Here is a 22,547-nt window from a genome sequence, read left to right as displayed (position 1 = left end):
GGTAGTGTACCAGCGGCAACGTAAAATAAAACAAAGAACAGATGCGTATATCGCTCGTCTTTATCAGTCAATATGAACGCAATGGGTCAATAAAAGATGTTCTGCGATGCAATAAGATCCGAATATCGAGTACAGGCAGGATGGAACACACTGTATATTAACGTAGTGTATAAAGAGGCTCTGGGATAAATTTATAAATAAATAGACCCGAGCAATGTCGGGTACCAACAACTAGTCTGTATACAAAAAGAGAAAGAAACAAAAGGATGATAATATCAGAAACATAAATAGAAGAATATGCGGGTTTTGTTTTACACCGTAATGTTATTTTGGTAATTAAAAATTCCGTGGGACTGTCATAAATAGCATTGAAAATTTTCTTTACTTCTTTATTCGTATCGTTTAATGGTAATAAAGATCGAATACCTGTTGAATGTATAATTCAGTCGCACCTTTAAAACCGAGCAACGAAATGGTCCTAGCAGGGTAATAATCGGTTCTTTTTTTCGTATCGCGATCGTTCTTTTGAATAAATCCCTCTTCTTTCATCGTTGCTCGCATTTTTCCACGCTACGTGTATAGTTGATTTTCACGTGTTACACACATAAATTGTTCTTCCGTTTCGTATTTGTTCGAATTTATTTAATATAATAGATATCACATTAACTCATAGAAGTGCTGTACATAGATGGATAGAGAATACATAAGAATAGTAGTAATGAATGACAAGTTTATAATATTCTCTCGCAATATACTCAACTTCGGAATAGGAACAAACAAAGAAAAATAAATATATGTTACCTGTCGTCCACGTTTTGTGTTTATGTGTATGTGTATGTTCGAATGTGTGAATATGTTCGTGTTCATATGTTATGTTTATATGTTTTTGCGTACGTATTTGTACATACGCGTTACATGTATGTGTAATGTAAGTTTTCTTCTATAAAAATTACGGCGATTAATTATTATCAAGTATAATGCACATATAAAATTAAAAAGTATAAAAAACCGTCCAGCTTCGTCATTTACGTTAAGAATATGTTAAGAAACCGACTCGTACGGCCAAGCGTGACGTAACACTCTCTCCGGATTCCAAATTTTAACTGTTGGTGACTTGGTGAACTTGCGCTGCGTGTGTAATGTCATGTTTACAGGCCAGATACAGCACCAAGAGTGGACATTCCTCTTCAATTAATATCTCAAAGACCGCTTCCGGAAATGCGTCCATTTATTTACAAAAAAAAAAAAAAAAAAAAAAAAACATTCGATATTTTTCTCGCTTTTTAATTCGCGTTTCTTCTTTCTTCCCTTTCTCTCTCTCTCTTTCTCTCTCTCGCATTCCGATTTTATTACATATTTTTTGCTACCAGCAAGACATCACATTTCCAGCACAATCGAAGCAGTCAAAAGCGATAGCATATATTTTATTTTTTCTTTTTCTTTTTTTTTTTTTTTAGTATATATTCTCTCTTACACCATCTTCTCTCGCACGCTCTCCCTTTCTCTCTCTCTTTCTTTCTTTCTTTCTCTCACTCTCTCACGCTTTCATCCATTCTCTTTCTCTCGCACAATCTCTCTCCGCCGATATAGATAAACAGACTTATTACTTCATCGGTACATATACACATTAATATATTATATTTTATAGTTTACGCTAATTATAGTAAAAACTTCTTCCGGTTCGTTATATATTCCCTAAGAAACTACTTTTTTTTTTTTTAGCGGATGTTCTGATGTTTCTCTTTTTTTTTTGGTAAATATAGAACGTTTATCAGTGCGTGATGTACGATCGACATAAAACTAAGATTGAAATCGGTCTCGTTTACCGCGAATTCAATCGGAACTCATGATCAGCTGGTTATCGTTTGGAGTAACTACAGGCGACAGATCTTTCTTCGGCACGTCATCGATCATCGAATCGATCAACGCGTTTATCTCGGACACGCCATTCTGTAGTACCTTTCCTTTGTCGATGGTTGTCTTTCCCGTAGACGAAGTTTTGGAAACTTTCGTTACGGTAGTAGATTTCTTGGTTGGTGACGCAGCCGTGGTAGTTTTCGTTGTCGAGGATACGCGTTTTACCGTGGTCGTGGTAGAAGCACTGGTAGATAGACGAGTCGTCTTGCTAGCAGTGGTACTTGTTCGCCCCATGGAAATCTGCTTGTTGGCTGTTTCTTTAACTTGTTTATCGATTATCGGGGACTTGCTGGCGCTTAAGCGAGTTTTCATAGCATTTCCAACGGCTGGAGCCGTTTTAGGTCTCGTACTAGCCGTTGTGGTAGCATTGGAAGCATTGGTCGCGGTGCTGCTGGATTTCGGAGTTGTGCTGGATTTGATGGTCGTGGTGGTAGCAGATGCTGGTTTCGGTTTTGTCGTTGTTCCGGTGGACAGTCGCGTAGTGGATGTTTTGACTAGCGTGGTTTTGGTTATGGACGGTGTTTTGCTGGAAGGTTTAGTCGCGGTTGGTTTACTCAAAGGTTTCACGTCACCGTTCGCGGTAGGTTTCTTATCGGTGGAAGTCGGTTTCGGCGAGGTCGTCGTGGCGACAGGTTTTTGTTTAGAGACACTGCTGACGCTGGTTCTGCTAGTTGGTTTCGTTGTAGTAGTCGATGTCGTTGTTTTTGTACCGGTCTTCGAAACCGATGGTTTGCTAACCGTTGTAGCGGCTGAAACCGTAGATTTCTTCGGAGCGTCCAGATCTTTCGGACGAGAGGGTGGCGATGGCTTTTTCGTTGCCGCAGTCGGCGTACGTGTCGTGGAACTTGGAGTTTTCGAGGGGGAAGTTGGCACTGATTTTGGTGCAGGCGTCTTCGAAGAAGATTTCATTGGTTTTGCAGCGGATACCTTTGATTTCGTTTTGCTTTGTGCTGCAACTGCACCCGCTGTGACTGCTGCAGCGGTCACGGCCGCCGTTGCGGCTGCTTCGAGGATTTTGTTTTCTGAAACTTGCACTGGCTTTTCTATTTCCAATTCCTTGACTTCTCCCATTTCCTTAACGTCTTCTGGTTTTTTAACTTCTGGTTCTTTAATCTCTGACGGCGCCGTAATTTCTGGCTCTTTGATCTCTGACTTTGTAATTTCCGGTTCTTTGATCTCTGGCTCCGTAATTTTTGGTTCTTTAATTTCACACTCCATAATTTCTATTTCTTTAACTTCCGGCTCTTTAATTTCTGTTTCTTTAACTTCTGGTTCTTTAATTTCTAATTCTTTAACATCTGGTTCTTTAATTTCCAACTCCTTAACTACCGGTTCTTTAATTTCTGACTCTATAATCTCTGGTTCTTTAATTTCTGCTTCATTAACTTCTGGTTCTTTAATTTCTAACTCTTTAACTTCTGGTTCTTTAATTTCTGGTTCTTTAACTTCTGGTTCCTTAATTTCGGACTCCTTAAATTCCGGCTCTTCAATTTCTGACACCTTAACTTCTGGTTCTTTAATTTCCGACTCCTTAACTTCTGGTTCTTTAATTTCTGACTCCTCGATTTCCGGATCCTTAATTTCCGGCTCTTTAACTTCTATCTGATCCATTTTTGGCTCTTCCAATTTTAATTGTTCGATTTCTGTTTCCAGCTCACCTTTGATTTCTAATTTATCAACTTCCGGCAAAACTTCTTCCATTTCCTGCCTCTCTTGTAGCATGCATTCTACTTCGGCTGCAGGTTCTGCGAGTTTTTCTAGTTCTGCGGTGACATTTCCCGATTCTTCCTTCTTTATAATTTCTTCCTCAAGATCGTTAACAACTTCGGATTTAAGAATCTCTTCCTCCGTAGGTTGCAATTGGTTCTCCAAACCTGTGAATTCTTGCATAGAATCGGACAAATTCAAAGTAAATTCTTCGACTGGCTTCGCCTTTGGCTCCACCACTTCCATCGTTTCCGTCGATATCGTTGGTTCCATCGATTCCTCTATCGAGTTCGTTGTTTCCTCCGCCTCATCCTCCACAGTAACGTCTTTCGATTCGGTTACATCTAGTTTTTGGCCAATATCGATAGGACGTTCCATAGAACAAACAATATCGTCAACGGGTTTTTCCTCAAGTTCCTGGGGAGAAAGGGATGGTGTCATCAAAGAGGCAGGATGTTTCACGCAAACATCCTGCTGTTCTTCGGCAAAATCTAATAAATTCACTCCCTGCACCGGTGATTTCGTGCATACCGAATCGTCCACTTCCTTCTCGTCGAACTGTACGTTCGAAACTATATCCTGCTGAACCAGTTCGAACGAGTCACCAGCTTCTGTGGAATACGTTTGATAAGAGCCAGCGATTTCTTCCGTACGTGGCACTTGGCAAACGTCAATCGCTTCCGCGGCAGACGATTGGGAAACCGTTTCGTTGCTTTCCATACCGTACGATTGGAAGTTGTATTGAGTGGGTATAAATTCCGGAGCATCCGCGTGTAACGAGGATCGAACCTGCGTGGAAGACTCAACTTGCACGCTGTCCGCGGTTCCTATCATCGAATCGCTTTCCATCGCATCAGGAACCGGTGACAAGGACGAGGGAGTATCAGCCTCGTTCGAGCAAATATCTTTTTGAAGATCGCTTCCAGCGAGAGCAGCGGTGTCCTCGCTAGCCTCGTCTACGAGCTTGGTTTCGTCTATGTCGACGCTCAAAGGCGACAATGGTTGTTCGTTGTCAATGGAAACGGGTTCCTTTTTCGACTCGAATTCCGCGGAATAATTCTCGGTCAAGGGGGAACGATCGTATTTCGCGGATTCTTCTCGTTCCAATTGGTAAGACTCCGATCGCAGATTTAAGAAATCAACGTTGTTGGTTTCTGTCTCGCCGGCGATGAAATCATCTTGGCAATTTTCTTGTTGCAAAGACAGATTCGAGAATACGTCAACGAGCTTGTCGGGAAACGCTGGCTTCTTGTCCAGCAGTTCCTCGGTGGTGGGTCCGGTGTTTATTATGCTCTTCAAGACAATTTCCATGTTCGGTGATTCTGCCATGAATTCGTCTTCCTCTTTTTCCATAATGCCATTCTTATCCTCCAAATCGGTGTTGCTCAGATTATGAACGGCGTTCAAGTCGACGCCTTTGTCGAACGCCGCTTCGAAGTCGCTGGGTGTGAAGGACATAGCCATCGGATCTTTGGCGATGTCATACTCGCGGTCGGAGCTCGAGAAAGATTCGTCTATGGCGGAGATACCCGTTCTGTGGAATTCGCTAGTCGTTAAGAAGCTGACCGCCGATTCGTCTCCAAATTCAGCTTTCGTCGACGATATTTCAGAATCGTCCATATTCCCGGATATACCGGTCACCTTTTGTTGATCAGGCATAAAATCTGTATAGTCGGTGGTACGACATGATACGCTATCGCCATTTTGGTACTCCTTCTCTTCGACCTCGACTTCTCTTGGTCGTTGGCATACTTCTTTCTCGAATTCGCTCTGACTGGGTACCTGTATGTCGTCCATCTGTGGAACTTGTTTGAAAGGTGAGCCAGAAACAGGATAATCCTCGACGAGATTCATTCTTGTTCCTATAAACTGCGGTGAAATGGGAATGAATTCTGCCGCGTCAGGATTCAATTGAAAATCCATGTCCTTCGGCTGATCTTCCTCCTCTGCGCGATGATCCTCCAATTTTACCGGTTTCTCTTCCATTCTATCTTCGGTGCTAATCTATTCGCAAAAGATGATTTTCCGTTAAAACCTAACAATATCGCGTTAATTAAGATCCAGCGAAATGTTAAATTCAACGACAAAATAAAACAGAATATAAGGAAAGAAATAAAACGGATCAAACGAAATCGGACCTAGCAGTTGCTTGGCCATCGTAAACAAACAAATAGCGGATTATTATAGGCAAAGGTAGAAATAATATACACATAGTGGAAACTCATAAAAGATCTAATTTAGAAGAAACGAAGCTGGCACCCCGCTGGGGGTAGCCACCCACATGCTATATTTATTTTTATTTTATTTTATTTTTTTTCCCTCACCAATAAGATATAACACTTTACCAAATGTCCATAAGGACAAATTGTAAAAAAAACCAAAATAAAATAAAAAAAAAACATAGTGGAAATGAAAAATTTGCAATTAAAATTGAAAAATACCTCTGTGTCAATAAGCTTAGGCGATTCCTCTTTCGGACTTTCGCATTTAATATCTTCCTCTATGCCTTCGGACTGGATTTTCGACTCGATATCTTCCACAGCTAACTCTGGTACGTCGGATTCTTCCACGTTTTTCGTTTCCTGGGGTTCGTCGACGGACGCTACGGAATCTTTTTCTTTGTTCGGATCAATACGATAATAGTTCCATTCGTCTTCGGAATCCTCGCTGTCCGCTACATTATCCGGTTCGTGGATCAGTGCATGCTGAAGAGGCTCTGCGAACAATTAATATCGATAAACAACCAGTTAATAATAACAGCTAAAACGAAATCAATCCAAAGTTTACGTCAATGTCGTTTTCTAAATGCATCTGTCGCGTACTAATCCTGTAAATATCGTACAGTTGATATTCTTAAACGTTTGTAAATTTGAATCGACTAAACGTAGTAAAAGAAACGATATCCTGAAATAGCTAACGATTTAAGTATACTTGGACACATCGTACGATGAGATAAACTCGCTTGGGCGAAGTCGTGGCCTTAGAAATTTAACACAGCGATAAAGCGCAGCTCCAACGACCGAGGATAGTCGAACCATCGAAGCGACGATCGACGAACGAAAACAAAAAAATATAATTTTTTTTTATTAACGCGTCGAAGAGACGATCACCGGTGACCAAAACCGACAAAATTCGTGGAAATCGATTCACGCTGAAATGGAATCGTCGAATCGACGAGAAACCACGAACTTGGAATCTGTTTCTTTGCATAGAAACGTAATTTTATCTACACGACTATTTATTTTCGAAATACTTAGATTACAGTTTACAGGAAATTAGTCGTAGCGTCCAAGTATTTAAATTAAAAGAACTAGTCGTATTTGTAAACTCTGTAATATTTTTTAACATTAATATTTTATGATAATAAATGCAGCACAAAGCGTTTACATAATTTTGTTCTTTTCTAATAAAATACTAATTACGTACACATGCATGTACCGTGTCATACAGAAACAAGCGACACTCTGGCACTGACAGCGAAACATACAAAATTCGCCTGGCAATTTAATCGCTTACTTACATCTTTCTACGAATTTCGAATTTTTTCCACGACAAACTAAATACACGCAGACAACGTACACATCGATGGTACTCGCATCGACAGTTACGTTAAAAGACCATCGGATCGTAGGTGAAAGACGATCGGCTCGACCCTACGCGTTAACGATACACGATCCGCTTGCTACAGAAGGAAAAAAAAATTGCTTCGAAGCATCGAAGATCAAACATCAAGATAAAACTTCGCGACGATCGGCTCGCGATCTATTCTACTACCGTTTGCGATCCCACGTCACTTCTCTTTTTTCTTTCTTTTTCTCACGACACGATAACGTGCTGCAACAGAACAGAAAATGCAACGAGATAGAACGCAAAGGCGAAAAAACTATGGCAATTCGTAAACGCGAAATATAAGACGGTGATCGTTGGAGAAAGGGCGATTAGTACTCACAAGTGGAAGAAGTAAGCGAGTTCGTAGTAGGATATCTGGCCGCAGGAGCGATCGCCGCTGACTAAGAGGAACTACGCCCGCCAACAGATGCATTATCGATCTAGTCTAGAGAGCCCCCGGTGCACCCCCTTCCGCGACGGCCCTGCCACCACCCACCTGTACCACCACACACACCGCGTATAGCAACAGTCGCACCTCATCTCCAACGGGAACGCCGCTCCTACGATTGGTTCTGGCCCTGCACACACAAGGTGACTCACCCTGCCGTCGGTGCAGGGAATTTCGCTTTAAAGACGAGCAACCGGTGTTCCATCAAATTCACCCCATACTCTGATTCACCGTACGGGATGCCATCGCTCCGCCAAGCCGCGCCGTGCCGTGCCGCGCCGCGCCGGCTGATCGACCCACCCCTTCGAGTTTGCTTCGTCGAGATGTTCCTCCGATATTCGTGTTCGGTCGTTGAAACAGACTCTACGATAGGTTCCTAGGTGAAAAACACCCCAATCGCCACACACACACACACGTCGATTCTTTCAGTATCATAAATTAGGGAAAAGTTGGCAGCGGAGTACGCGAATCGGTACTCGCGCAAGATTTGCTACGAAAAATTTGCCAATGTTTCTGCAATTTATGACGTGTGCTTGTGCTCGAGCGGATTATGGTAATGATCGATGCGATCCATGAAAAGCGATATGTATCGATAAAATATGGATGAGGCGATGTCGCGGATCATCGAACGCGAGTTTCGTCTGTATGAAATTTCAATGTCGTGATCGCTTATTATGGTACGATTCGAAGCCACGGAACGATATCAATCGATTTACGTTTTTTTTTTTATCAATCCTTTAAATGTAAATCCTTTGCAATTTTCTTCGCGACTGCGAGCAACTGCGATTTTTTCAAAATTTGCTTTACACGTCCGTCCAATAAACTAATCCTTCCGACTTGTCAAAAAGGTTTGTCGTTTGGACCAATTTAAAGAAAAGTTATTCCGTTTGAAAGAATTCGACGATATTTATGTTCCTAACTGTATATAGTATCGTAAGTTAATTCTTTTCTCTTCTTTCTATTCGAATGAAACGTTATCGAAAGGAACCAACGAATAGATAGAACTGAAAATATCCAGAAACGCATTGCGTTTAGTTTATGGCATTTATGCCACTCTTGTTATACATATCTTGCTTATATTTATACGTTGAATTAGTTTTAAGCTCATGCACAATTTATTTGCGTCGTTCTGTACGAGAACATCGGGCGTCCCAATATTTTTATGAAAATAAAACTCATCTCTTGCTCTTACAGCGCTAACATGGTATCGCTATAACGAACGAATGTAACGTTAACGATGCATAAATGACCAACTAATGAAATCGACCAACTAAACGAAGTTGTGATGTGACAGAGAAGAGAATGATTTACGCGATGATTATTTGAATCGCGTTTAAGAGAATTTCAGGATATAAAAGGAAGCTTAGGATATTTCAGAGAAACCAAGAATCTTCTTAAACTTTGGTGTATTTGCTGATCCTTTTTATTTGCAAATCATATATTTTTTCGATCGTTTATTTATTTATGCGAATAATTATGGTCACAGATATATTCTAAGCTATAAATACTACGCACCTACTATTTAGCTATTGGTATTAAATAAGAGATTTATTATAATATATTATTATCAAAAAAGTCCGATATATATATATACACACACACGTATGTATATTAAATAAATGCCTATAGCTTATTGCAGTTTTAACTATGTGTAGTCATCACGCGTGGCTAATAAACGTTTCATCGTTACAGCACGCTTTCGATATATGCACTTGTTGCATATTTTGTGTATTCTTTGCGTAAATGAATATACTTCTGTATATTTTCACGTATTACGTTTCCATACTACGCGTATATCATTTTCATATTTTAATGTATTTCAGACGAACGAACGCCCGCGATCTAGCGAGAATATTTTAATAACATACATATTCTTTCTGCGGTTAATAAGGGGAAACGATCGCGATGTGCAACTACTATTAAAAGATACATTTATAGCGTAAAGCGATAGCAGTTGCCACTTCACGTAATCGAAAACTCTAGAAGCCAAAAGTGTACATAGAAACAGGCTCAAGGGATGCCAAAAAAAGGGCAACCCACGCGGAGAACGTTGTCTTAACTCGTTCCTAATTCTAACCTTCCTTCCTTACCACCAACGCAAATCCGTTCCAACGATCTCCGCATGCAACTTTCGAGATACATACTTGCATCCATTTAGTTTCCCTCCCGAGACGACAACTATTTTAGCCGGGTAGTCCTCCTCTTTTCTCGGTTCGCTCCTTTGCATTTGCGTTCCATCGCTCTCTTTCGGCCGATAATTTTAATCTCGCAACAGATTTCCATTAACGAAGCATCGTTTCCGACGCTGCACATTGTTCGAACAAAAATAACGAAAACGTTGAATTTATCATCATCTTTGTATTCGTTATTCAAGATAATTTGTATCCAAAGTTAGTATACACCAGGGGACATTGTGTCGCGTATTTATACATATACAATGCCCTAAACTAAACGAAGTCTGCAGGAAGATTCATCGGAACGAGACGAAAAACAAAAAACCAAAGAAAAAAGAGCGTGCGTCGAAAAGATTTGTCCCGAAAGAGGACTGCCGTTGTATCCGTACGCGTGTCTCTCTCTCTCTCTCTCTCTCTTTAGCTACTTCTTTTTCTCCTGCTTCTTCGTTCTTCGCTTTTTTCTTCGTTTCGACCGTACGTACGGTGCAACGCATCGGTTCAACTTGGTGTATATAGAGAGCAAGGGAGAGCTAATTTTAAACCGGCGACAAGCAGGCAGAACAGAGACAGGAAAAATAAAAGCGAACCGACACTCTGCCGCTATTCGAGGCTCAGTCTCTCTAAGCTGCACCTGACCCGATCCCTGTTGTCATTCGATGTACAGTACCCGTTTCGAATGGCAAAAAGTACATATTTTCTTTACAAGGATGCTGTGGTTTCCCAACGATCTGCGAGAGGTCGTACGTATCGGTCTTTGAACGATCATAGATAACGAGCAAACACGACGAATTCGATATATGACCCACGAACACGCGACTCTGTTTACTATGAGAATTTTCTAATAATTTTATTTACGTTTCGGGTCTCGTACTCGAATGGCGTACAAGTACTAGTTTGTTTGAAAAGTTTCGTCTATTTCTAACGAAAATAATAATATTCCATTTTTCGTTGGTTGTTTGGGAAAAAATATACGCCTAGTGTTTTTCATTTAAAAATCATCGAATTCGATCATCGTAGTTTCGTTATATTTATATCGCGTCGACTCGTATGTTTTGCGCGAATTTAGAACGGTGTGCGGCGGAGCTTGAGAAACACGCAACGATGCGCTACACTTTTCCAACGTAGTAAGTATTTGGGAAAGACTGGATCGTATCGAAAGCAACGGAAGAGCAATGTCACTGACTGTGATACGAACGAACGTAAAACGTCACAGATGGTTACGACTTTGAGAACAATGATTCGACGTAAGTAAGAGGATCGCTGCTCGACAAATTATCGGCTTCGCACGGACAATAAATGTCACGCCGCGATCGTTTACTACAGCTACGGTTTGCTACACACGCGTTGCGACTACCACACACATATACCGAGAGGTTTCTATTTGAAATCGTATTGCTGTTTTTATTCTACTTCCTCTTTCGTCAAACGCGATTAAGAATCACGATATCGAGCGGTGTTCTGTTCTAGGTCTTGCATGGTCGTTAGATAGACCCAAGGATCGCTCGGCGATGTTACGCTTAAAAATCCGTGAATCTACTACAGATAAAATTACGCGTATTATTTGCGAATGAGATGAAACATCAACATAATTTCATTCGCACGTTTATTTATAATATCGATGCGAAAAATTTGGAAATATCTTGTATCACGAGAAGCTGTGTATCGTATAGAATCCCCTCCCTCGTCCAGTAAGTGACATGAAACTGTCCACATTATCACGAAGGTTCGCACGAGAAAGTATCGCAAATTAAAAATAGACCTAACCTTGAAACGCATATATCGATGAAGGGTCTCGCCACAAAATGTCAATTTAATGACGTATGAAAAGAAAAAGCTTATCCATTATTACGAGAATATTACTTTCACTTTTGCTCGAAACGCTAATCTGTTCATAGCGATAAGTCGATATATCGGCAATTTATTTACAGTTTTTTTTTTTTTACAGTTCTTGCTTTACAACCAGTCGACTTGTATACATGTATACATCGTTATATGGAATTCTAACAGATATAAAAGCATAAGGAGGAAATGTTTCCTATTTGTTGCAAATACCGTCGAGTATCGAACGTACATAAAATTATTTTCTACGTCTACCTGAATATTTTGTAATTCAAATAATTTCAATTCTTTGCGTAATCCGTGACTTCCTTCTACGAATCAAGCAAGCAGTTTTAGGATAACATTGAAAGAGAAACGCGCATTCTTTTAATCAAGAAGTCGATGTTTATGACCGTAAGTCGTTAATCGACATTGCAACTCCCAAATCCGAAAAGGACGATATTTTATAAAAGTGAAACGTTTCGATTGTCTCAAGATGTATGTAGAAATTAACTAAATAAATTGTATTCCTAATTTAATTACTACAGATAAATATTTCCACATACATATATAATGCTTTTCGCTGCAAATACCCTTGAGAATTGAATGGCCGGATATTCAGATAATAACCGATTGAACGTTTAATATTCGAGCATAGGGGAAATGTAATTATTTGAGCATAGGATATAGTACAGTGTGAGTAACCAGTGAAGCATAGTAGTTAACCAGTTAATATGGTTTTACATTACATTCTCTGCCCGGCAGTATTTTATAATAGTTATACGCTACTCGAGTGTATCTTTCCTCAAAGAATTTCTTTCTTTTATATTTGGATTGCATGTTTCTCTCTGTCGTACGATGCGTACGTGTATGTACGTCGAAGTAAAACGTTCAACCTTTGGCTACGTTTCAAACGTTTCAAAACAAAAAATTGTATCACTTGTAGAGCATTTTTCCTCCAAGCTTTTCGTTTATAAAAGCTAACCAAGTTCAAGCATGATTCACGAGATATCGAATTCGTCGTTAAATAATTTTCCATCATTTTCCTAGAAGAATCGACGAATTAATGTACCGCATGCGATAGTGTTTATCCCATCTTCCTATATCATTGGTGTAGGGAAGATCACGACCGCGAAGAACGCGATGCGTCGTCTACGTAGGCCAGTGTAATTTACTTAAGTTTGAGGTAAGCCGATCCATGCTACACGCACTAGGTAAGATCCAATTACCAGCTTGCAGACGAGAGACCTCGCTAATGTCGTGACACGCTAAACCGACCGCGCTTATATCTTTTTTCGGGCTTTCAAAACTGCAATACAGTTAGCAGCACGTGATTCAACGACATAGAGTTTTTAATATTAATTATATAACAAACGCCACTGGGAATAATACTCACAATATTTTTCTTTTTTTTTTGTTTTTTTCTAATTAACACGCTTCAGAGCAGCGTGTTCCACTTTTTCCCGTTTTACATTGTCGCGTTTACTCCATGTGTTTACCTGACGACACCCCTAATTTTTTTGCGTCGACACGCAATGGGTCGACGCGCAAATTTTTAACATGGTACGTATATTCTACTACCATTGGAGTACTATTACTTGTAGAATGTTTAACATCGATCGATTTAAAAAATAGAAAGACGTGGTGCAAAAATGCAGAAAAGTTTTCGCTTTTATCGATATTAGATAAAAGGATGTTCGTGATATAATTTATTGTATACCATGATATCTCCTATTGCGAGTCGTACAATTCATACAGTACAATAATTATCAGTTAATATTTATAGGTATTTTTTCGTAAGGCGTTAATCGATTAAAGATATACGTAACACGTATGACGTTCAAAACATAATATGCGAATTTAATCCATCATCGTCAAGGTAATTAACCATCTCAGAATAAATATTTATGTTTGTATTAACATATTATTTATATTTATATTTCTTTTACGGTAATGCGACTCACGCTGTTTATACAGTATAACATCTTAGAAAAGAGAATATTATTCAGAATTATAATTTACGTTTCCTTTTTTATCTAAGATTTTCTTTATATTCTTAGATCGTACTATCAGTTTTTCGATAATTCCAAAATTATATGTATAATTCATTAAAACATTTATACTAAGTTCTTTCTTCATATCACAGATCTATATTATACTAAAATACATAATATCTGTTTAATTCGTTCATAAATTTATAGAAAATAATAAAAATTAATTTTTCTAATATCATTTACAAAAATAAATAATAAATTATGCGACAACGAATCTACAAAACGAAAGATTAAATTTTGTATTGGAGGAAGAAGAATTATTAAATGATCTCTAAATTTTCTGATAATATTTGACTAGTAGAGTATTATAAAAAAAAAGAAAAAAAAAAAAAAGAAAAAGAAAGCATCGGTGAGTTTAGAAAACTTTAATTTCGAAGAAAGTTACGCTATACTGTCCACTCGACGTGGACGTGCACGTTCGCAAAACATTAAATTACAGCCTATCGAGGTTGCAGGTAAATGAGGTTAGGTTTAAGACTGGGTCAGATTTTAGACAGACTGTTTTAGGTTAGATTTATAACTGAACTACATACATACACAAGTAGCAATCAAAACTGTAAACTGGCACATTTGGATTCTACTCCTAGACGTTATCAGAAAATACATGAATATTGGAAAAAATGTTGCGTGTCTTACAACGAAGTTTAATCGAATAAAATTTTAATAAACGCACTAGAGGAATTAAGATTTTTAAAATTGCTTTCTAATATCAAAATTCTATATTCTTTGATAACTCTGACTAGTCTTTTTGCTTCATAAAAGTTATTCGCTTTGCAAATAAAGCAGATGGTGGAAACCCGTATCCAAATGATAGTTTGAAAATTCTAAAAGGCTGATGTTCGTCGATTGTGACCAATACGGGTAAACTGATAAAAAATTAAACAGTGCATCCTGCATTGCAAATTCACCGCTATACTTTCATGATATGGATATTATTTTCGTACATATAAATTATGCATGTTTCCATGTTCTAAATAGTATATACAAAGATAACGAGATATCGTAAAATTAGTAAAACAGTGCATTTAACCGAAGTCGATTTCTTCTTTATTGTTATATTTTTTATATATTAAAATTACATTATATTTAAAAAATCTCAAGTACTTGAAAAAGATTCGTACAGATAATGAATTTTCTGAGAATTCTTTGTTGCAAATATTGTTCAATTTTGATCTAATTTTTAACGAGGTAACATATTTTCCTAAATTATTCTATAATGGGTTTAACAAGTTAAACAGTTAGAACTTGTAAGAATTCTGTTATGTGTATAGCATTATCAAAATGAAACCAATGAAATATAAATATAAATATTATATAAACACGAATCTATTAATTACGATAGGTAATAATTTCAATGAAATTAACTTAATAAGATAATTGGTTAATCGAAGAAACGTAGTATATCAGCTCAAATCTCTATGTTCTATATTAGTTTCTGCATTTGAAGAAATTCGAAACATTTAAATAAATTTTAAAATTATATCAAATACTTAGAAACAAAGTATAGGTACGTTCAACATAAGGCTACTCTTTTTCAATAAATCATCGCATAAAATTGTAAAATTCGATACGGATTATAAAACGTATTGTACGTGATTTTTGAATTGTACCATTTTGCTAACGTCACAGTGTGTCCATGGAACGCGAATGATACTACGTTTCAGCTATATATACATTTAAGTTGTGTAGATTATGTCGCCAAGGAGCAAACAAATTCTTCGTTTTACCATTCATTTTTCAAATGCACACCGCTACTGTAACAATGTGCAATCTTCAGATATCAATAAAACAGCTGCATATGTCGTATGCTCTCCGAATAACCGAAATCGATAGGAAAGAAAGAAAAAAGCTATTAGAAATTCTACTTCCACCGCGTGAAGACGAACGGAAAGAATCTACCACCTCACCATTTCTTGGCTATGCATCAACCTTTGAATTTAATTCTAAGAAATCCAGCCAAGCCCATGACGATGGTTGGCCTTTCGTAGAACAATAATGAAACAAAATTTTACCAACGAATCGATATAACGAGTAACATTTCGAAAATTGGCTACGAAATCCTAAGTATGATACGAAATCAACCGGCAGATCGAACGCCGGCCGGCATCCGTTCCAAATTTAAATTCTCCGTAAACGGTTCATGGTGGACGTGAATAACGTACATACCTTAGAGAACGCTCTTTCACCGGCACCGTCTGCTTCTGAATACTACACGAAACTTTATAAAGTTTTTGCGTCGATCTCAGAAGAAATAATCGATTAATTTATTATCAAAACGCACTATGCACTAATTCGAGTGATTTTACACGACGAAAACAACTCAAGCAGGATGAGAGAAGACGCACATTCGCAATCGTCCGGGGCTCGAGTCCAACTGCCGGAACCCCCTCCAGTCGACCCACGCGGCATGGCGTGCCATTGGTCGACGCCCGCACATTCACGAGCCAATCCAAATGTATCACGACTGTCCTATCCAATCGCACGTATTCACGACGATTCCAGATACTTCGACCGTCTGGCGGTAAATTTGACACTGTGAATTTTGCGCGCGTATAATTATCATAGTTATTGGTAATAATTCCAGAGATTCGTAAGACGTTTGAACGATATAAAAGCTGTATTTTTCAAATGAATTATATTTGAGCCTCTAAAAAAGAAGGGTGGGATAAAAACAGAAAATGAATAAAAGAATAAAAGAAGAGATATATCATAAATTTTTACCTATCAAACAAGTTTCTAGTTTCATAACGATTCAATTGTAAAGAAATTTGGAAACTGTGTAGATATAACTAATTATATCTCTATATTTACCGCATCAAGAAATTATATATTAATATTTCGCCTGGGATATCGATTTTCAATAAATAAAGCCGTATGTCCTTACCAAAGTTTCTAATTATCATAGCCGTTGTAAAAGTATATTTAATTTTCTCACAACCCGAATTAAATATTAAGAAAATTCACCGACGACATAGTAGGAGTAAAACGACCTTGCGAATGCATGCTCAGATAAATTTAGACAGATAGAAAAAGAGGGGCGTGGTATAGTGAATAACTGCGCGCATACATGAACGGCATACGTGGCTTCTTTGGCACGTAAGTGTCATGACGGTTCTCCTTTTTTAATATCATACTGTACTTCGAAGAAAACAGTCGGTAACGCTTTCCTATTGCTCATGAACGAAAATATTCAACCTTACGCTCCCCTTAAACACGTCCGTATGTAAAATTCTGTATACCGTGTTCCGTCTGAATTATGTTAGCGCTTGAACGTAACATTAATTTAACATCGATAAACATCCAAATAGAAATATTCATCACATGTACAGGGTGTTTCGTTTAACCGCAAACGATGAAATATCCGCAGGATCGAAGTTACGAAAGAATTGTTCGTAGAAAAGTCGTTTGGTACATAGGAGGACATTAGGAAGAGCAAATAATATTTTTAGTAGTGGAGGAGATATTAAATCACAATATCGTACCATGTAATGTCGTAAATTAGATCCGAAGCTGAATCTTATGTGACGTAATTCGATGGAATTAGATGGTGCAGTCACGCAGGATTCGGTTACCAATTTACGTTCATCTTCGGATCTAATTTATCACATTCCGTTACATGGAATAATATCGTGCGACAGGTCGTTGTATTCACCCGAACAAACGTCAACATATTACGAATAAAAACATACAAGGTTTCGTAAAAAAAAAAGTATCTCAACTTTGATATCCACTACTACACATACGAAAAAATTATTTACACTATCCAATGGCCATATACCAAACAACTTTTATAACTTTGATCCCTCGAGAGATATTCCACCATTTCTAGCTAAACGAAACACCCTTCCGAATAACCGTGTACCTTGGAAGAAAAAATAAAATAAAATATCAATGTTTTTTTCCATTTGCCTGTTAATATAGTCTAGACTCCAGATGTATCCTGTATTTCATCGCGAGACTTATTACTTCGTATTACCAATTCCATCTCCTCTTCCCTCCCTTTCTTCTCTCACCTTCTAGATACATATTTGTTATTTTATTTGGTCAGGTTTTTCTTATAAAACGACGTTCATCAATACCGTTACCGAAGGACGAGTCGAGGAATCCTCTGGTCGATCCGAATCTTAGCGAATACACGGCAATTTTCACCAGCTTCTTCAACCGAACATCGTCTTTTTAATTATTTAATCAGTGTAATCCACCCTGCATCTTGCGTATTCGATTTACAATAAATGTACATCTTTTTATATGTCGTCCAACTTATGGAGAATATTTTAGAATCACCATGTTCGTAGGCTGAGATTGCAGTTAGGAAGTTAACGTTTCTTCCTATCAATTCGGCGATGAAGAGCCGAATTTATTTACGAGGGAAACTTGCTACGATCGAGAGTAAATTACTTCTTATCGTCTATACATCAATTTATTACTGTACACTTACATTTTATAACGTTCCAGTGTAATATTTGTTGAAACAAGAGTTTAGGCGATTACTCGGGAGAGTAATTAAGAGTAATTAGGCTGATGTATCGTAAATGTTACGTTGTACTTTTTCAGACTGACCAACCTTCCGTACAAATATCAAACGATGGCAAATATTTCGAAGATAAATGAGAAAAGTCGAGGACATAAACGATGCCGGTTCGATAGGGAAATCGTAGACGTACATCGCAGCTGTAGGGATATAGCTACGGTAACGGAAGGGATAAGGAAGACTCTGTAGAGTTGGGAGAAGGCTGGCAATTTTTGCGAGGCGGATGACAATCAGTGCAGGAAACGCAGTGACTGGCACAAGGTGGTGAAAGCCGAAGTGCAGCGGAAAGTGGGCCGGGTTCCTAGGCGATAGAAAGAACGTGTAACAGCTCTCGAGCGTCCCACGTTTCACGTTTGTATTTATGAGCTGAACAGGTCTAATATCGGACAATTCGTCCAAATCCGGTCTGACCAAATTTGAAACTCGGAAGATGATAGCGAGAAAACGACAGTTTCTATCGTTCTGTAACATTCATCTGGACTATTATCTTCTAGAAAATCCACAAAACGTGGAATTACGATTAGGGAACACGATTATGAAAATTGATTACTAAGTCGTATACAATTGCGCGTGAAATCTGCACCGCGAAGGTAAAGAGGTTTTACGAAGAACGTCGCACGGTTTAGGAAAATGATCCAAGAAATTGTTTTTAAAGCTAACTTTAAGATAAAGTTACATCTTACGCTGTAACATATTTTTCACGCTTTTTACAACTTATTGACTATCGACAAGATCGACAGAGAATTAAAGAAGCTGTACAAAATGTTTGTTCTCGTGAAAACGCACGGTTGGTGAACTTGTACCATCAATTCCAATTCACCATCAATTCACAGCTTCGAACTACGACTAGCATTTTCTCCTTAACGTAAATTCTTCTAACCTTGTCTTCGTCTATTAAAGCTTAGACACTTAATTTTTACGTATTATGCTTAAATAACCGATACTGGTAGCAACCTCTTCTTCGTGTCGCAACATAATGTGAAATTCTTTTTCGTTGCGATCTAACGACAGACACTTGCCTGTAGCGTAGCTCGATGAAAGCTCTTCTAAAATACTTATTTAAAATTTACATGGTAATTTAAATAGCTGGAATTGAAATACCTTCTCGAAATGCCGTTACTGCTTAAAATAATGCGAGTTTCGCGTAACGACGGTATCGATCCTCTTTCTAACCGGTTTTTTGGAATCACCAAAATCCAACGTTCCAGCGCAAAAGGAATATGGTAATACATACCACGAAAAACGTTACAAGAAAAGGCGTTGTTAACCGGTTATCTTTCTCGTACAAAATAAACGCATGACTTTCTTTTTCTTGTAAAAACGTTTACGCGCCATAGATCTCATTTTTCAATTATCATTCCATAGTTGCCGATATCTTAAAATTATCGATTATATTCGCATCAGTCTTTTACACGGATTGCAAAAATTTAATTCTTTCCGTTTGTTGTCACTCGATGTGCGTATAGTACGCCTTTGATATAAATTGGAGAAAATCTGTTTCAAGCCAATAGACGATATATAAAAGGTAAAATATAAAAAAATATCTCCACCTTTCGATCTTGATATTATGTTAAAAGTATTTTGCTTGTTATTTATGAAAATTAATTCGAATCAATTTTTCTTCGCATAAAACGAATCGTCAAACTTTGTTTGTTTCTCGATCTCTACGACTATCCGATCCGATCGTTTCAGTTCGAAACAAATATAATCTCGATGATAAATTTTTTCTCCTTTAACAGATAAATCATTTTTCACGAGGCGAAGGACCTCTTTTTCGTTGCACCATTTACATATCACGCGATACGTATCCTGCGTAACTTGAATTTTCGATGTGTTTACGATAGAAAAGAAGACGAATTACGATTCTCGCGGGAAAGAAACTTAATTCGAGTTGTCAGATACGAAAGAAAGATACCTCGTTTTAATTTGCCTCAAAAGCTGGAAAAATCATAGACCGATACGAAACTCAAGAAAATGAACTTGCCAAATAGTAAGACGCATCTCGCGATCCAAGAAGAAGTAGGTCGTCGTTTATAGAAACGCGATTTACTTTGTAATTCACACTTACTGTTTGCCTGCGGCGAGGGCGGAGAATCGTCATAGTCCACGGGGCCAGCCTCGTCAACGACATCCTGCGCGTCATCCACTTGCTCGTCATTTTTCACTCTCGTTTCTTCATCGCCTATACCCTCGCTGAGTAGTTCGCAAACCTGGTTATTCATTTTCTCGTGAATTACCTCGTGCATAATTTTAGGACTTTCGTCCAGCACCTGGGCCTTGGATAACGCGATCTCATCGGGAACGTCATTGTCGTTATTATCGTGAACGTGATCGTGATCGTGTTCATCGTCGTCGTTGTCGTCGTTATCGTTGTCGTTGTCATTCTCGTCATCGTCGTCGTCGTCGTCGTCGTCGTCTTCGTCGTCGTCGTGTAAATTATTACCTGCGATCGGTTCGTGCGTAACGTCGGTATTATTGGCGTTCAAGTTGGCGTTCATCGACTCGTCGACGTCCATGTTGTCCAGAACGTTCGAGTCTTTGCCGGATTGGTTTTCGTCGTGAGCGGAGTCGCTGTCGTCGTAAAATTCGTAGGAAAGATTTTTAACGGGCATCGTAGCGACGTCGTCAACCGCGTCTACGTCAGTTTCAGGACCCAAGTCGGAATAATCGTAATCCGCGTCGCCGTTTTCGTGTTTGCCATTGCTAGCCGCAAGAATGCCAGCATCGTCGTGATTGCGCGACTCTTGAGAAATCATCGCTTGTTTCAGGATATTTGAATTGATCGCGTTATGCGCATCGTCGATGTCCAGGAAAAGCGGTTTGTCCTTCGAATTCATTTTTTCGAGTATATCATTCACTTGCAAACGATGGTACGGATGGGCGTATAGGGGTCTGGCTGCGATCGCGCTGGCTGGGGTTAACAAGACCACAACCACGGTAATGTTGTCCTCCGAACCTGCGTGCTTCGCCCACTGCACCAGGACCTGATACGCTCGTCTAAATCCGTCTGCAACATGAAAAAAATACCTTTTCGTTAGCTCGATTATTTCTTTATCCACTTCTATTATTTATTTTGATTATTTATTACCAGCGAAACTGTGTCGATTAAATAAATAGAGTAACGTTAATTTTCTAATTAAGCGTGTAATTGCGATATCGCAACAGAGGTGGAATCGTCGTTAAACGTTTTGTATTTCTTACTGGTTTACGAGCCACGATCAAGCAAGACCGTCGCTTATCACAATTGCTATTCATCCGGCAATTACGATCATTTTTCAACGGATGACAGTCTAACGCGATTTGCTTGAATATATACGAGGGCAGGGGGATTATCGATTTATAACACCAAGAGTTTCTCATTTTTCATATATTTCCTTTTTCTAGCGTTTAACAAAGCTTATCTTAATTTTCTTCGTAATTAAATTTCTACGTACATATGTCGCGATACGCGACTTTCCTCCTTTCGATGTTTCCTTCCTTCGCCTTGGTTCGCCTCGTTTGAACGTCGCGTTAATTTTTCGGCTATCGATTTAATTTCAATTCTGTTCCAAATGACAACGAAACACGGTTCGTAACGAAGCATCGGTGTAACGGGTGCGGAGCGATTAAAAGTATAGTAAGTTTGTAGCGACAAAAGTACTGTACAGAGCTGGAAAGATGTTCAACGGGACGCTACAGGGGCAAAGGGTGTATTCGTATACATAGGGTTCTCTATCGCTCGCTATCGCTGTGTGTGACGCTTTCGGCCAATACGCGTGCTTATCTTTATGATTGTTGAGTCTTTGAAAAATAACCAATCAGATCCACGTTCCTTTGTCTGGTAGTGTTTTTGCTTCTACGATAGACTAGAACGAGATCTAGCAATAGATTAGAACGCATGGTGCCATGCGGGCTGCGCGTGGTAGACTGCATTGTGCGTGTGTATGTGTGCACGCGCGCGCGTGAAATCTGACAAGCACGAGCACGGTATGATTTAAGAAGCCGGAAAGTTTTGGGTGAATCGTTCGAGGATCGAAAGTCTTTCAAGTCATCGCGTATTCGCTACCGTTTATTATTAGTACATTAAATAAATTGTTAATTACTCATCTCGCCTGTAACAACAAATCTTTCACCGAAATAGCACCTTGCGACTAAAAATTCCGATTAAAGCGTATATCGTATATCGTTTGTAGCTTCGATATTGTGAATAATATCGGCTATTTTTATCCATCTTTTTTTTTTATTTGTAATACGGCAGCTATTTATGGTAGGTGAATCACCTACGACAACTATGACTCGTATGGTCCGAA

The 22,547-nt window shown here is 38.7% G+C and overlaps 1 protein-coding gene across 2 annotated transcripts in view; it reads right to left on the bottom strand.

Annotated features, from left to right (window-relative positions):
* Positions 1-375: 375 nt before the first annotated feature.
* The window catches only part of LOC132906397 (titin-like), a 64,683-nt gene continuing 42,511 nt past the window's right edge, over positions 376-22,547 (bottom strand). The window contains exons 8-11 of one of the 2 annotated variants that reach the window (XM_060958553.1): positions 20,327-21,265; positions 6,066-6,340; positions 3,334-5,628; positions 376-3,030 (exon numbers count right to left, since the gene is read on the bottom strand). In XM_060958553.1, coding sequence (XP_060814536.1) covers positions 1,834-3,030; positions 3,334-5,628; positions 6,066-6,340; positions 20,327-21,265 — 4,706 coding nt within the window. In that variant the 3' untranslated portion in view covers positions 376-1,833. Of the gene's footprint in view, positions 5,629-6,065; positions 6,341-20,326; positions 21,266-22,547 lie in introns of both variants that reach the window. The other variant, XM_060958552.1, reaches the window with a different exon arrangement.

The sequence above is a fragment of the Bombus pascuorum genome, chromosome 4 (assembly GCF_905332965.1).
Source record: "Bombus pascuorum chromosome 4, iyBomPasc1.1, whole genome shotgun sequence".
Taxonomy (NCBI): Eukaryota; Metazoa; Arthropoda; class Insecta; order Hymenoptera; family Apidae; genus Bombus; species Bombus pascuorum.
This window is presented reverse-complemented; position numbering and strand designations above follow the sequence as displayed.